This window comes from Oratosquilla oratoria, chromosome 17 (assembly GCF_046742065.1).
Source record: "Oratosquilla oratoria isolate Oo_2021 chromosome 17, ASM4674206v1, whole genome shotgun sequence".
Classification (NCBI taxonomy): Eukaryota; Metazoa; Arthropoda; class Malacostraca; order Stomatopoda; family Squillidae; genus Oratosquilla; species Oratosquilla oratoria.
The window spans coordinates 11,736,832-11,752,314 of record NC_134793.1 but is presented as its reverse complement, the minus strand read 5'-3'; the positions used below and the strand labels follow the sequence as shown (position 1 = coordinate 11,752,314).

The 15,483-nt window shown below is 39.6% G+C and overlaps 1 protein-coding gene across 1 annotated transcript in view; it reads right to left on the bottom strand.

Moving 5' to 3' along the window:
• Positions 1-15,483, bottom strand: part of LOC143034416 (dnaJ homolog subfamily B member 12) — a 77,427-nt gene that overhangs the window by 48,220 nt on the left and 13,724 nt on the right. The window contains exon 4 of the mRNA XM_076200432.1: positions 14,065-14,202. Coding sequence (XP_076056547.1) covers positions 14,065-14,202 — 138 coding nt within the window. The remainder of the gene's footprint in view (positions 1-14,064; positions 14,203-15,483) is intronic.

Sequence of the window (15,483 nt, the reverse complement as noted above, 5' to 3'; positions counted from 1 at the left end):
TTTTGAAGCAAGAAAGTGGGTATGTGACAAGTAAGGTTATAGATAAAGAATCTTGAAGAATACACCATGGAGTAGCTACAAACTCTTAACTTGTACACTCCCACATCGAATCAACTTAAAATTATAGTCACTTCTTTCCTTCTTTTCCCCCCCCATGCATACAGCTCCAGAGCTTTCGCAGATCCAAGAATGGTGATGGTGATGATGGCAGTGATGATGGCAGTGATGATGGTGGTGGTAGTGTGTACAACTTTGAGTATTTCTGTGTATGCATGTTTGAGTGGCAGGGGGCTGTTCTACCTTGTGCTCATGACACAATATTTCTTTTTCAAATAAATCCCAATGGCCACTGGCCATCATGGGGTGAAGAATGTGATAAAAAATGACATCAGTGGGATTGTACAAGTTAACTAAGATTAATCCACAGCTCTTGCAATTGTGAACAGGAGAATCTATTCACAAATGTATTTTTTCCAATAACCTACATCATCTATTCTTTCTATATTCTCAATTCTTCTCCAGTATCAAATCTAATCTCCAGTATCAAATCTAATATTCTATGATGCTTCAAACATGGACAAATAAGAACTGAATACAAACTAAGAAACGAAAAAAAAAAAAATAAATAAAATAAATAAATAAAATCTTGTCTTCCTTTGCCATTTTCCTATTTCCCTCTATGGAATCTAAAGAGACTAGCTTCTGATCACACTCGCACAAAGGCACATGAAACTAAACTCAAAACTGATTTCAGCTGACTGTGATGGTGCATTTTTTTTCAAAGATGTTGCAGACCAAACTGTTTGTGCATAACCTACAATTTCAAGGTGTACCTAACAATGAAGCATACCCTGTGCCAAATACCTGTCAGAACTATTCCATGCAATCACTTTTCTGGCACCCATTACTCCCAATATCACAAGTGAAATATTTTTTCCTATTAGAAACAAGTCTGACCAACAGCAGAGAACTATCTATTTTAGTATGAAATGCCTATACAAAAGTGTCAAAACTTACTAACTTACAATATAATTCTATACACTGTTCTCCCATTGTGCTTTCTACTTTAGTTCCTCAAGTTTAAAGTAAAAGTAGAGAAAGAAACGAAAAAGAAAAGAAAATAATAAACAAATCTATACAGAGTACATGTATCATAAGTCAAGCACTAGACACAAACCTGCATCTACACAGTTTACATAACTTAACTCCTTCAACCTTTTTTTTATGAAAAGAATGGAAGATAATAATAATCCTTGCCTTTCTGGTATCCTTTGACTGCTTAACTATGTTGTTTGTTTCATTTGGTGGGACATTTTCCCAATAATGAGAACCTAACTCCTTACTTTCATTCTAATATGCCATTGCAGAGAAGAGAATGTCCATGGCTTAGAATTTAACTTAAAGTATTCACTTCATTCATAAGTCCAATTCAAACAAAACGTTATGCTAATCTTATCATGTCACGTGAACTTGGGGACAACATATTAATAAATCTTTACAATGTTTAAGACTTACTTCTTTATACACAAAATATTCCCATGAATTCATGCCCATCAATATGTGAATTAATTTCCATAATACATTCTTAATAAACTTTTCGACCAAGTTTGTATATTAGTCCGTTATTCTTCCAAAGGGCTCCCAACAGCCTGGCAGTACCCTCCCTCTGCAGGAGTGTGAATATGAAGCAGACCCAAATGGCCACGAAGAATAAAATGCCGAGGAGGACAAGCATTTGGCAGTAGTGTAGCACCAGGCCCAGCACCGTCCCAAACACACCTGCAACGAACCGAACCCTAGCGTTTTTAACCAAACCTCCATTTAACCATTTGTTTTACACAGATTTATTTAGCAAAGCAGTGATGCTTATATATAACTGAGTTTTTATTTTATTTTGTAAATAAGATACTACCACTAAACCATCCTACAATCTAATGAACAACATATAAAGGCACATTAATAAAGTTAACCTTGCTTTACATTAATACAATCATATTATACTCAAGTCTAGTTCAAAGCTAATACAGTATGCTGTCCTCCATATGTTACATTAAATTGATTCCTTCCGCTTTAAGTATTCTGAGCAGTTCTTATGTTTATCACATCTAAAACAAAATTTAATATTACCTTGTAAGTAGGAATGTATTTGTATCAAAGCTCTTATGGCTAGCCAATGTTATTTTGAAAACAAATATGTGGTCACTAATGGTGCAACAAATGAGAGGTGGTTTTGTGCTTGCCTACAGGAATTATTTCAAGTGTATAGTGCAGGTAAGCCCCTACATTCAAACCTTAAGTGCGTAAACTGTCCCCATGGTTTGTGTCAGTCTGCAAGATTTGTACATTACTTGTAAAAGCAAAACAAATGGACACCTTCCAGTCCATAACATGGTTCAATGGGAAAGTGGACATTACATTACTATGGTATTGTCATAGCTGACATTACCTTGCCAAGGTACAGGGAATCCCCTATATATGAAATTCTGATATATGAAGATTCAAAGGTATGACCAGGATAAAATGGAGAAAAATTTCTCTATACAAAAGGCAGATGCTTCAGTGGTACGAAAAGAAGTACAAAAAAATTATGAAAATACTGTACAGAACCAAGTTTACCCACATGGAAGACATCAGCACCAGTCCCACTTCAATATAAAAATATTTAAAGGTAGATATCCCTTTTGTATATAGGGGATTTCCTGTATCTATACACATTATCTTAAATTTCTGAACTGTAATACAATATGTGTACTCATTTCTATACATTTTTTCCTTTTTGTTAAGCATTTGGTAGTTACACCTACCTACCTACCTACCTCTGGCTTCATCCTACATTCAGATTATTCAAATGTACTATTGCTTGTTTGTTTCCTACTCCATTTGAAAAAAAAATCAATATTGATTTTATCAGTCCCTTTCAAAATCTTGAGGGTTTGGAACTTATCCACCTAAACTTTAATTTTTTATTGATATGAAAAAAAAAAAAAAAAAGTAAATTCTTAATTCATTTGTTTCAGATATTTGGGAAATACAAAACAATTTGTATTTCCACTTTATCTAATTTCTTTCTTTAATGGGGTTCCCTACAGGGGAACATTGGGGCAGTAGAGTGATTGATTTGAGACATCGTGAAAATCACATAGCCCAAGTGTGGGTAGACTACAGATGATGCACAAAGATTGTTGACAACAGTTTTAATGTTAAAAGATCACAATTCCAAGCAGTATAGTACAACCTAAACTATCCTGATTGCTAGGGATCTACACCAGTCCAGATAAAACAAATTTCTACTTAGTTGATCAATGACAATAATAAAGCTTGCCAACAGGAGACTAAATTGAGAGTGAGAGTGAGAGAGTGAGAGAGATAGAGAAAAGAAAGCAAGAGAGAGCAAGAGAGAGAGAGAAAAGAAAGCAAGAGAGAGCAAGAGAGAGCAAGAGAGAGAGAGAAAAGAAAGCAAGAGAGAGCAAGAGAGAGCAAGAGAGAGAGAGAGAGAGAGAGAGAGAGAGAGAGAGAGATATATATATATATGGGGGTGTTAACAATAACATAATTTACAAGACACACACCAATAAAATGTACACAAAAGATTTTCATTCAAGTGGTACTTGTGCTCTAAGAATGACCATTTAACAAACTTGTATGACATTGGGGCTCTGTTAACCATGACATCAAAATTAAGTACATTACTGGAAAATAGCAATGACATGAATGAAGTTTCTAAATTCTACAAAATTAAACAATGTACATCAACTCCAAGACCTGTTTTATGCAATACAACAATTGTGATATATAATCTGATGATTGGCAATTACCTCAATTAATATATAATGATTAGACCTGTTACGCAAATCATGGAAATCTGCTTACACAGAGTGAAATGTCTCACTATGGATAGTCGTTCACCTTTCTTTAATGTCCTACATAAATGCAAAGCTAGTTTCTGTTTTTTGATGCTGTTCATTTTACATAGCGTCTCACATCTTACATATTTCAATGAATGTTCAAGCATTCATCTATTCATCACCCCTCTTATTTTAGTATCTTGGGATTGAAAGGTCATTCCTGCCCCCTGCCACATCATTTGGATCTGAGAGCAGGAGCAGGTTAATTCTAATTATCTACTCTCACTACATCATCATATGGTGACACCCTCCTTCAAAACAAACAAACACACAGAGCAAATTAGATATGGCGAGATACAGAGACAGGACACCACAAGCATAACTCCCCTTCCCGTAAGATACAACTAGGTATATACACACAACATCTCCAAATCAAAAACATTTAGGAAAAAGACAAAACATCCCTTTGGGTTAAGTCATTTCTTCATCAATTCACAACCAATCTCCATTCACTCCTATTTTTTGCACACACACTTCTTTGTTTGACAAACATCCCTTTTGCATCTAATGCCCCCTTCACTCCATCCCTCCACATTATTCTTCATCTTCGAGTTAATTCCGTTCACTTCTGCTTTCTACATTTTTTTTTTCCCTGCTCTTTCATTTTATATGCTCAAACCATTTCACCACAGGTGACTCCCTCCCTGGCTCAACAAGCCCAACTGCATCTCAGGAAACTTTCTTTCCACCCCTGCTCTCCGTCTTACCTCCACCCAATTCACTAGATCAATCCTTATCACACATACAGTGGAACCTTATTTAACGAACATATTTTATTCCCGAACCTTACTCATAACATGAAAAACATGTTGGGAGAATTTTTGTTTCCCATAGGAATCAATGTAAAATACAATAATACATATCAAACCTAGAAAATGTAAATATATATATATATATATATATATATATATATTTGTATATATATATATGTGTGTATATATATATATATATGTATATATGTAATATCTAAAGGCATGAAATAAAAATGTCATTAATATAAATGAACATGAAAAAGAATATATGTAAATAATTGGTAAAGTAAAATATAAAGAAATACATGTGGTTGGAACTTATGAAGAAAAACGGTAGATCTTGGTGCGAGGGAGACAGAGGCAGGGGTCGGGGGTCGAGGTTATCGTAGGGAAGGAGAATCTTCCAATAAGGGAGGTTTTTCACTTGCTGCTATAACAGTCTTGTCCGACTCACTGGCTATAAATCTTCTAAAAGCATGGGTAGTGCTAGCACTTTCTTTAGAATCCTTTTTCACTAGAAAGCTGTCTAGTCACTTGTTTTGGCTACACTTAAAAATTTATCAAAAATGCAACACAGAATTATCATTAAATCAATTTGTAGCACACACAGCCACTGTCTTATTTGGGTGATACTTCTCAATGTATGATGCAACACTTTCACATGCCTCCATCATCTCACCTATTGTGCTGGAAAGTTGTTGCTCATCTGAGACTATTACCTCCTCCATCCCTGACAAAATCCCCACAGCTTCTGTGTAACAGAATGCAGCTCCACAAGTTCTTCAGTGGTCAGCTCCTGGCTATGCTCTTCAACTATGAGCTCCACAGGCAATGGCTCAGTCACGGACGATGACAGTCCAGCCAAAGCTTTTTCTAAGCCTAACTTAAAAGTTCTTTTGGTGCCTCCCTCCATGCCTTGCCAATCATCTTGAGGGAGGTAATGATGTTGAAATGGTCTTCTGAGAGCAAGATTGGTCCTTTCAGTCACCCCAAAACAATGCTCAAAGGGTGCTTTGAGGTACACTTTCTTAAAGTTTGAGATGACCTGCTAGTCCATGGGAGTAATGTTGGAAGGCAGGAACAGGATCATCCATATACGTACATACATACCGTATTTTTCGGACCATAAGGCGCACCCGTAATTTGCTATTCCGTGTCCTTACATAAGGCGCACCTGACCATAAGGAGCACCTGGTCTCATCATCGCATAATCATGCATATGTGAGTGCATTCAGAACAACATTTTCATTGTTGAATGAGAAAAATCGGTTGGGATTTAGCAAAATTACAAAAATAAATTATATATATTTTTATTTTGGTCAGTGAAATCAGACCACCTCCATGGACGGTCTGCCCTGCCAATACTCCCAAAAAACAACAAACACGTTACGGGAATTGTGGGGAATAAAACCAACATTAGCAGTTTTATTCCAGGAATTCTCTATTCACTTAAAAACACAGGATTACAAATGAAGGTAAATTTTTAGTTTCAACCATGGGCGCAATATAGCAATAAGAATTAATTATTAATTTTGTAAATTATAATGTATCAACGTAATATGCAATTTTGTGAGCGGAAATAAAAAACAAAAAATGTGCTGAAACAGATTTTGTAAGTAACGAAGTCGTGTTGGACGAATGGTACGCCATGTTTGTTATGATAGATGCCGACGTCGAAGATATGAAAGGGTGATAAATTCGTCTAACCTAACCTAACCTGTGTTTAATAAATCATTACCTGCAAATTAAATGTCATCCGGCTCATCCTCGTTGTCGTCGTCGTGAGAGACGTTGGCGTCCCGATCCTATGCTACCGACTTCGTTCATTAGCATATTTGCTTGTAGCAAGGTATTTTTTATTTTCATTCCCGCCCACGAAATTGCATATTACGTTAATACATTTTAATCTACAAAATTAATTAATTTTATATTGCTATATTGCGCCCATGATCAAAACTAAAAAAATACCCAAATGACTACAGTCTGAGTGGAGCGAGACTATACCAATGCAAAATGGCTGTCTGTGTTGTGGACGCTATCATGTCATAGCCATGATAGCGTGAATTAATGCTGTGGCATGGTGTCGAAGTTTTCGCAATTTTCTTGTCAAGATACATGCATCTTGGTTATAACTTGGTTGTAACTTTTGCTAGGCCTATCATGCACTGTCGCCATCGGCAGGCTAGCTACAAAACGTGTCAAAATAGTACGTCACTATCCGAGGCATTTTTTTTGCACTGAAGCCACACATAAGGCGCACCACCCGATTTTGGCAGATTTTAAGGATTTTTCCCGCGCCTTATGGTCTGAAAAATACGGTACATACATATACCAAGGTCTTTTTTCCCCCTTACAAGGGAGGTAGCCAAAGTCAAAGGCATTAATCCACTCCTACCCATTTCATCCCCATCCATTCCACCCTCATTCAACACCCTTCCCTCCCTCTTTTCTTGGCTCCTCCTGGATGATGGGTCATCCCTGCATCTTGCCCACTGCCCTGGGTCAGAAGCAATGCAGCAAGACACAGGACATCCACAGCAAGGCCACTTCATTTAATTAGCAAACCCCACCCCCTGATCCCCTAATGCAGAAAAAGATGAGGAGAAATCCCTTTGTGCTGCATCAAAATATCATTCACACATACTCCCTCACCCTCCTATCCCCCACCCACTCCTTTCCATGCATCACAGCATCATCCATACACAACCATTCTCCACTCACTCCTATCTCCTGTCTTTTCCCTTCCTTCCTCAACAGACATTCCCCTCTTTCCTAATGCCCCTTTTACCCCATTCATCCATCTCATCCTTGGTTGCCCCCATGTTCACTCCCTCCATCTCTGCCTTCTACACTTTTTACTAATTTTTCTTCACTCATTCTTTCCATGTGTCCAAACCATCCTAATACTCTTTCATCAACCCTATCTCCCAACTCCCTTTCCACCCTCACTCTCCTCATTTCTCACTCTATCCAACCTAGTAACCTTTACCATACTTCTCAGGCATTTCATCTCAAATACATTTAAACTCTTTCTCTCTTGTTCCATGTTTCTGCCCAATACAGTGCTATCAGCACAATCACCCCTTCATACAATCTCATCTTGCATCCATTCCCAAATGTTTATTTCTCATTACATTTTTTAATTTCCCAAGGCATTTACTTGCTCCTCTCAATCTACATTCTACCTCCACCTCCATTCCTCTCTTTACAGCCACATTCACACCCAAGTATCTGAAGCTATGCAATTCCTCCAGTCTCTCTCCCTTAATACTCACTTCCAATTTCCTGCCATCCTCTCCCTTTGTACATCTCATTACTTACCACATTTATCTTCAACTTCCTTCTTTCGCACACCTTCCCAAACTCCATCACTAATTTCCTTAATCCCTCCTCTAATCCTGTTACAAGCGCAGTGTCATCAGCAAACAACAACTGGTTTATCTCCCATTAAACAACTTCACCAGCCAGTCCAACATCACTGTACCTCCCTTTTTTAGACACTCCACATGACACCCATCTAACCCAGGTGCCTTACCTGCTCTCATCATTTTAATAACTGCTTTCACTTCATCTTTTATTATTTCTTCTCCATTTTCCTCATTCATCACTGTCATTTTCCTTGTGCTTCCCACTGTAACTACCTTTCCCTTCCTATCCTCCTTCACATTTAACAACTCCCTAAAATATTCTGCCCATCTTCTTCTTACAGCCATCTCTCCCATGATGAATCTAAATTCTTCAAGGAAATCATCGTCATTGTCCAAAACATGCCAGACATGGGTAGAAGATTCATCTCAAGGAAATAATTTAAAGGACCAAACACTATTGATCCAACGAGTATATAAAAAAAAAATCATGTGTCACCCAAGCTTTGTCACTGGACATCCACACCACATTTAGCCTGCTCTTCTGAATTTTACACTCCTTGAAGGTTCATGGATTTTCTGAATGGTAAACAAGCAGCAGTTTAACTTTCAAACTGTTATTTGCATTGGCATAAAAATGTAGCTTATGAGTGTCTTTCATTAGCTTGTGGCCAAGTAATGCCTTCTCCTCTGCTGTTATATAGGTTTGCTTTGGCATCTTCTTCCAAAAGAAATCCATCTCATCTCAATGAAAAACCTGCTGCAGCAGGTAACCCTCAGAATCCACAAGCCTCTTGAAGTCACCAATTAAGTCAGAGCTTGCAGCTTCACCATGTCATACAATGCTGTGGTTGCCAGTTCTTTTTTTAAATTTCTCAAACTGTCCATGGCTTGCGTCTGTTGATGCTCTTCGTGTCTTCTTAATGAGGTCAACAAAAATTACTTTTGCCTTCTCACAAATGATGCTCTTGTTAATGGAGTTGCCTTCCATTTCCTTCTCATTGATCCATATGAGAACAAACTTTTTAATGTTGTTGAAAAAATGTAACCATTGCATAGATATCTTTGTCACTCCTTTTGAAGCATCTATCTTCTTAATCTTGTCTTTGTCTTTGAGGATAGTGCATATTGTTGATGTAGACCAATTATATGTATGTGGTACATCATCATGCTCACATCTTATTCTCACTTCTCAATAATTTCACATTTCACATCTATGGTGATTTTTTTTTTTATCATTATCTTCTGGGTTTTTCTTTGGGGATGTCCTTGCAAGGGTTAACTTTGCACTAAAAGAAATCCACAAATAATGAGTCTGAACAAGTTTGGAAAAAGTAGCATCACAAAGGATAACAAGATGCTGACACAAGAAGTTCTAAATGCAGACTGAAAGACAAGTAGCAAGTGGGAGCAGGGTTGCCAGAACTGTTGCACTTGTAACAAATTTGTTACAATTTGTTCTCTGGTGAATTTTCTTCCATTTGTTACAACAATGTCATAAATTGTTAGTATTTGCACTGCTTAACAAACATTACTGAATTAATGGCAAACATAAAATACTTTCAATATTTATTCAAATTAATTCAATATTCAAAGGTTAGTTATATGCCAAAAGGCACCTAAATACTACCAACTGCATGAAATGCCAACCATAGGCAGGGAACTAATATTGTTTCCTTGTGACTTGTTATGGGAAGCATTTCTCTTTCAGAGATTAATTAATTTTTTACAAATTTTGGGGCTCATTATGTGAATCCCTTGTTATGCAAGGTGCTCAGTGGGTGAGGTTCCACTATACCATAACTCTCAGGCTCTTTCTTGCTGTCTCCTTCCTATTCTATATCTGCTCCCTTGAATATTGTGGGTAAAATCATTCCCTCAAACCACCTCCCCTTTTCATTCATCCCCAAAAAACTATTTCTCATAACACTTGATTCCTTTACCCTTACAGAGACAGGGAGAGAGAGAGAGAAAAAGAGAGAGAAAAATTGAGAAAGAATGAGAATTCAGTACAATGGCCACATCAAAAATTTTTGCATATGGTGTACCTAATCATATAAATATCTTTGTTCCTACAAGTATGGTACGATAATAACCCTTCAGTTAATAAAGTTCTATGGCATTAGCTCTAACAGAATATGTACAATGTAATATCTCATTAAATGATCAACTATTAACTGAAGTTTTTCAATCCCTTCGCCTGAATCAAATTCTTTGGTACTGGCAGGCCTTACAAAGGCCACACCCTTACAAAGGGAGGGGGATAGGTGGTGGGTGTGTGTGGGGGGGGGTTGTCTTGATTGTGTCAAACCACATCCAAACCAAAAGATCCACTCACCCACTCCTCTTTTCACTTCCCCCCCCCCACTATTTCACCAAACTGACATCTGAAGATATTTAAATCTATCTAATCCCCAATTTTTTTTTCCATCAGAGTGAGGACCACAACCAAATACAAATATGTAATATAGCAATGTTCATTTCTTCAATTGCCATGTATGTATCCCATATTTTCACATTCTGCAAGGATCAGAAAACCTATTTTTACAGGATAACAAGCAACCATTGCACATTCTTCCTCCATTTAATCTTGTCCTTTATATTCCATCTCTTCTGTCCTTGACAGACATTTCACATACATCTAAAGCCCCCTTTATTCTATCCATCAATCATATTTTCAATCTTACTCCTAAAGCTTACTCTATCCAGTTCTGCTTTCCATATGTTCTTTGCTAGTCTTCCCATGTTCATACTTTCTATATGCCCAGTGAGAACAAATTCTGTGTTAGGTTTACCCATACTAGCCCTATAATAACTTTTATGGGGTACTGTATTTATTGTGTGTAGTTACTGGAATGGATTTATGCCTTTGACTTTGGCTACCTCCCTTGTAAGTGGGAAAAAGCCCTTGGTGTATGTATTTAACTAGCAACCCACAATTACTTGGGTAATCCTCTACCTATATATACCAATAGGCTTCTTTCCCCTTATAGGGGAGGTAGCCAGCCAGAGCATACATTTGCCCCCACGCATCCCACTCCCCCATCTATCACCCATTTCTCTTTTTTAGACACTAAACAAACACCCATCTAACCCAGGTGCCTTACCTGTTCAAATTCTATATCTGCTCCCTAGAGTACGGTGGTACCTCTATTTACGCGTGCCCTTACATACGTGAAATTCTATTCAAGCGGTCAAATTATGGGGAAAATCTTGTTGCTATTTTCGCGGAAAATTTCTATTTCCACGGGCACATTGGTGTCCATTACTGCGCGGAAAATCAAATCCCACGCCACCATCTTGCTGACGTCACCATTCATGCGCTGTGTTGTGTCTCCTCCCGCCATCTTTGTTTGTTGTGTGCACAACTGGTCCTTCTTTCAGCGCCTACCCCTTGGTATTGTACTGTTTGTGCCTTTAAAATGCCTCCAAAACAGGTGAGAAGTCCTACTGAAGCTGGTGCTCGTAAGAAAACCAGCATCACAATTGAGAAAAAGAGGGAAGTGATTGCCAAAGCTGCTCAAGGTTTACGCATGTGTAAGCTGGTGAGAGAGTTTGGTATGCACGAGTCAACAATAAGCACCATTCTTTTAAATAAAGATAAAATTTTGTCAGCTAATGCATCTAAGGGTATAAGGTATGTGAGCACACATAAGAGGCCAGCATTGTTGGACAAGGTGGAAAGGTTATTGCTTGTGTGGATACAGGAGAAGCAGAGTAAGAGTGACAGCTTGAGTGAGGAAATGATCTGTTCAAGGGCTCGCCAAGTGTATGCCGACCTGGAGCGGCAACCTGGCTGGTACCAGTGGCCAGCTTTCACCACCTTTAGTGACCTATATAGCCAGTACGGGGTGGTTCGAGACGTTTTGGCAATGTATGGGCATCCACAGAGTGACACAGCATGGTGAGGCGGCAAGCGGGGAAACAGACACAGCTGAGGCATTCGTCAAGGAGTTTGAGGAGCTGGTGTATTGTGAGGGTTACCTGCCACAGCAGGTATTTAATTGTGATGAAACAGGGCTCTTTTGGATGAGGATGCCTAACAGCACCTAAATTACTGCTGAGGAGAAAGCTTTGCTGGGGCATAAACCTATGAAAGACAGGCTTACAGTGATGTTGTGTGCTAATGCGAGTGACAACTGCAAGATCGTGCCACTCATAATGTATCATTCGGAGATGCCACAGGCATTCAAGAGGGGCAACATCCTGAAGAGCAGACTTCCAGTGATGTGGCATTCCAACCCATAGGTGTGGGCAACCCGACAGCTGTGCCAGGAGTGGCTCGAAGGGGCATGTGGCCCTGAGATCAAGAAGTTTCTGCAGGGGAATGGACTGCCACTGAAGTGCCTCCTGCTGCTGGATAACACCCCAGCACATCCCCTCGACATGCAGGCACATCTTCCCCAAGACCTGGATTTCATCACAATTAAATTCCTGCCTCCAAACACCACTTCCATTCTGCAACTGATGGACCAGCAGGTCATTTCCAATTTCAAGAAGTTGTACATGCATGCTCTGTTTGAACACTGCTTCAACGCTACCACCGACACAGACCTAACACTGTGAGAATTTTGGAAGTCCCACTTCAATATCTTCCACTGTGTCAGGATGATTAGCAAGAGCTGGGTGCAGGTTACCATCAGGACTCTTATGGGCAGCGTGGAAGAACCTTTGGCCATCATTTGACAGGGAGTGGGACTTCAAGGGCTTTGAGCCTGCTGGTCCATTGGTCATCTTGGACATAGTTGCGCTAAGGAGGGACCTGGGCTTGGAGATGGAGGATGGGAATGTCAAGGAGGTAGTAGGGGAGCACAAGGATGAACTGACCACCGAGGAGCTGAAGGAGCTGCATTAGGAGCAGGTTGCCGAACTAGCCTGGGAACAGCAAGAGGTTGAGGGAGATGATGATCTTGATCAGGGCCCCACCTTGGAGGAGGGGAAGGAGGCCTGTGTAATGTGGAGGAAGCTCTACGATTTCGTGGAGGTCACACACCCAGACCAGACACTAGTTAGTCATGTTGCAGGCCAGTTCAATGAACTGGTCATGCCTCACTACCACCAAATCCTACACACATGGCACTGGCAAGCAACCATCACAGAGTTCTTCCAGCCTCTTGCCAAATGACAGCACCCTGATGAGGGTGCCGCTCCAGCTGAGGGTGCCGCTCCAGCTGAAGGAGCACCTCCTCCTTCAGAGGGGGTTCAGAAAGGCCCCACCACTCCACCACCTCCTCACTCCTATCCCCCTATGTCAGCTGCAAGCCTTTACCATCGGTATTATATTTTTTACCTTGTAAGCGGTCTCTGACACTGATTTTTTGGCATTAATATTGCAGGAACATCATAATCTTACCTATTTATATCCATTTGGTGACAGGCTTCATCATATCAGAGGGAAAAAAGTAGACTTTTTTGAGGCTGGGAACGGATTAATTGAATTAACATTGATTTCAATGGGAAATACAGTTTCCATTTACACAAATTTCTATTTACGCAGAGGCATACAGAACGGATTAATCACGTAAACAGAGGTACCACTGTACTGTGGGCAAAATCATTCCCTCAAACCACCTCCTCTTTGCATTCATCCCCAAATAACTATTTCTCATAACACTTAATTCCTTTACCCCCATGGATGAAGGATCACCCCTGTCCCCTGCCCAGGTCAGCAGCAGTGCCACAAGACACAGCACACACACACAGCAGGGACAGCCAACACCTTGTTTAAACAGCAACCTTCCCTCCTTGTCCCTTCATGCGAATATATAAAAGACGAGTAGAAATTCCTTTAGGCCACATCAATTTATATTCCAGTCATGCCTATTTTTTGCCACATCTATTAATATGAAAGTTTTCTTTACCTTAACTTAGTTGAATAAAACAATCTGTGATAACCTAAAATAATTACATACAGCTTAAAATCTAAAATAAGGATGCAGCCTCTCACAATAGATTCTCTCAACTGTTCTGGGCAGATCAATTACATCCATCTCTCCCATGAACCTCAGTAATTGTTCAGACAAAACTAAAGCAGGTACTCACTTTCATAGCCACGAGTGAAGTCTTGTTGGCCATATGGGTTCCTACGAGAGGCTGAGGGACTGGACTCTTCAGGTCCATACAAGTCATACTGCTTCCGCTTCTCTGTGTCACTTAGAATAGCAAAAGCATTACCCACCGCTGTTGAGGAAGAGAAAATGGGAACATCCATTTAACAATATCATATCACATCACTCCATGCTGTCAAATTTTAACATTTAATTTCTCACACCAATGGTACTGATGCATTGGCCACTCTGCTTCTAAAGGTGTGTGTACACTGCAGACATTTTATCTAGATTTGCTCCAGCTAGAGCTCTCTAAATAGTGTAAACATCAGTGAGAGTTGTTGTAGTCTAGTTAGTGTTGTAGTAAATATGAAGTGGAGAGCAAAACTGAGACTGCTCCGGATCTATCTGTTGACTTAAACAGATTTTGTCGCTGTAGGTAGAGAACTACTGTACAACTTGAGTAAAATGATGGCCAAGTAAAAATGGAAATGAGATAGTGATCACCCAATGCTATTAATACTGCAGAGAGAAAGAAGAGAGAGGAGAAAGAGAGGAGAGAGAGAGAGAGAGAAGGAAAAAAGAGAGAGAAAAAGAGAAGTGGCTTGGGCATTTTGTCTTTTAATTTTAAGGGTACTTTCTTCCAGCCGATATTCATAATCTTCAGCCCACAAATGTAGAAAGTTCTTATAAGATACTGCATCATCATCAATCAATTCTTTCAACAATTTTGCATGTGCTCCCTCTTCACTTTGTCTGGCTACCCATTTTCTGACTCGTATACTTTTCTTTTTCTTCTTTTCCTTCAAATCCTTCATTATGACTAATGTTGCAGGTGCAGCAACTAGTTTCCAGGACTGTGACATCACACCACACAGAAGACTCAAGCCTGACTGTCTGAGACTTCAGTGCAACTTAATGCTAGAGCAATCTCACTACATGCAAAAATAGTATCTAGGTCTTTTTGCAATATTCTACTGTCTCTCTCATTTTTCACTCTTCTCATGATTTTAGCATCATCTGCAAACATGTTGGCATAGCTTGTTGTTCCATCCATTATGTCATTAACATACATACATACACCAAGGCTTTTTCCCCCTTACAAGGGGGGTAGCCAAAAAGGAAAAGGCATAAAATCATTCCCACCCATTCCATCCCTGAATACACTCCACACCCCTCCACCCTCCCTCTTATCTTAGCACCTCCTGAATGACGGGTCATCCCTGCACCTTGTCCACTGCCCTGGGTCAGAAGCAGTGTCGCAAGACACAGCACATCCACAGCAAGGCCACTTCATTAAATCGGCGAGCCCCCTCTCCGTCCCCCCATTGGTGCAAGCACTGAACCTTGTGGTATTCCACTCATTACTGCTCTCCAGGTTGACATCTTGTCCTTTACTACCGTCCTCATGAAT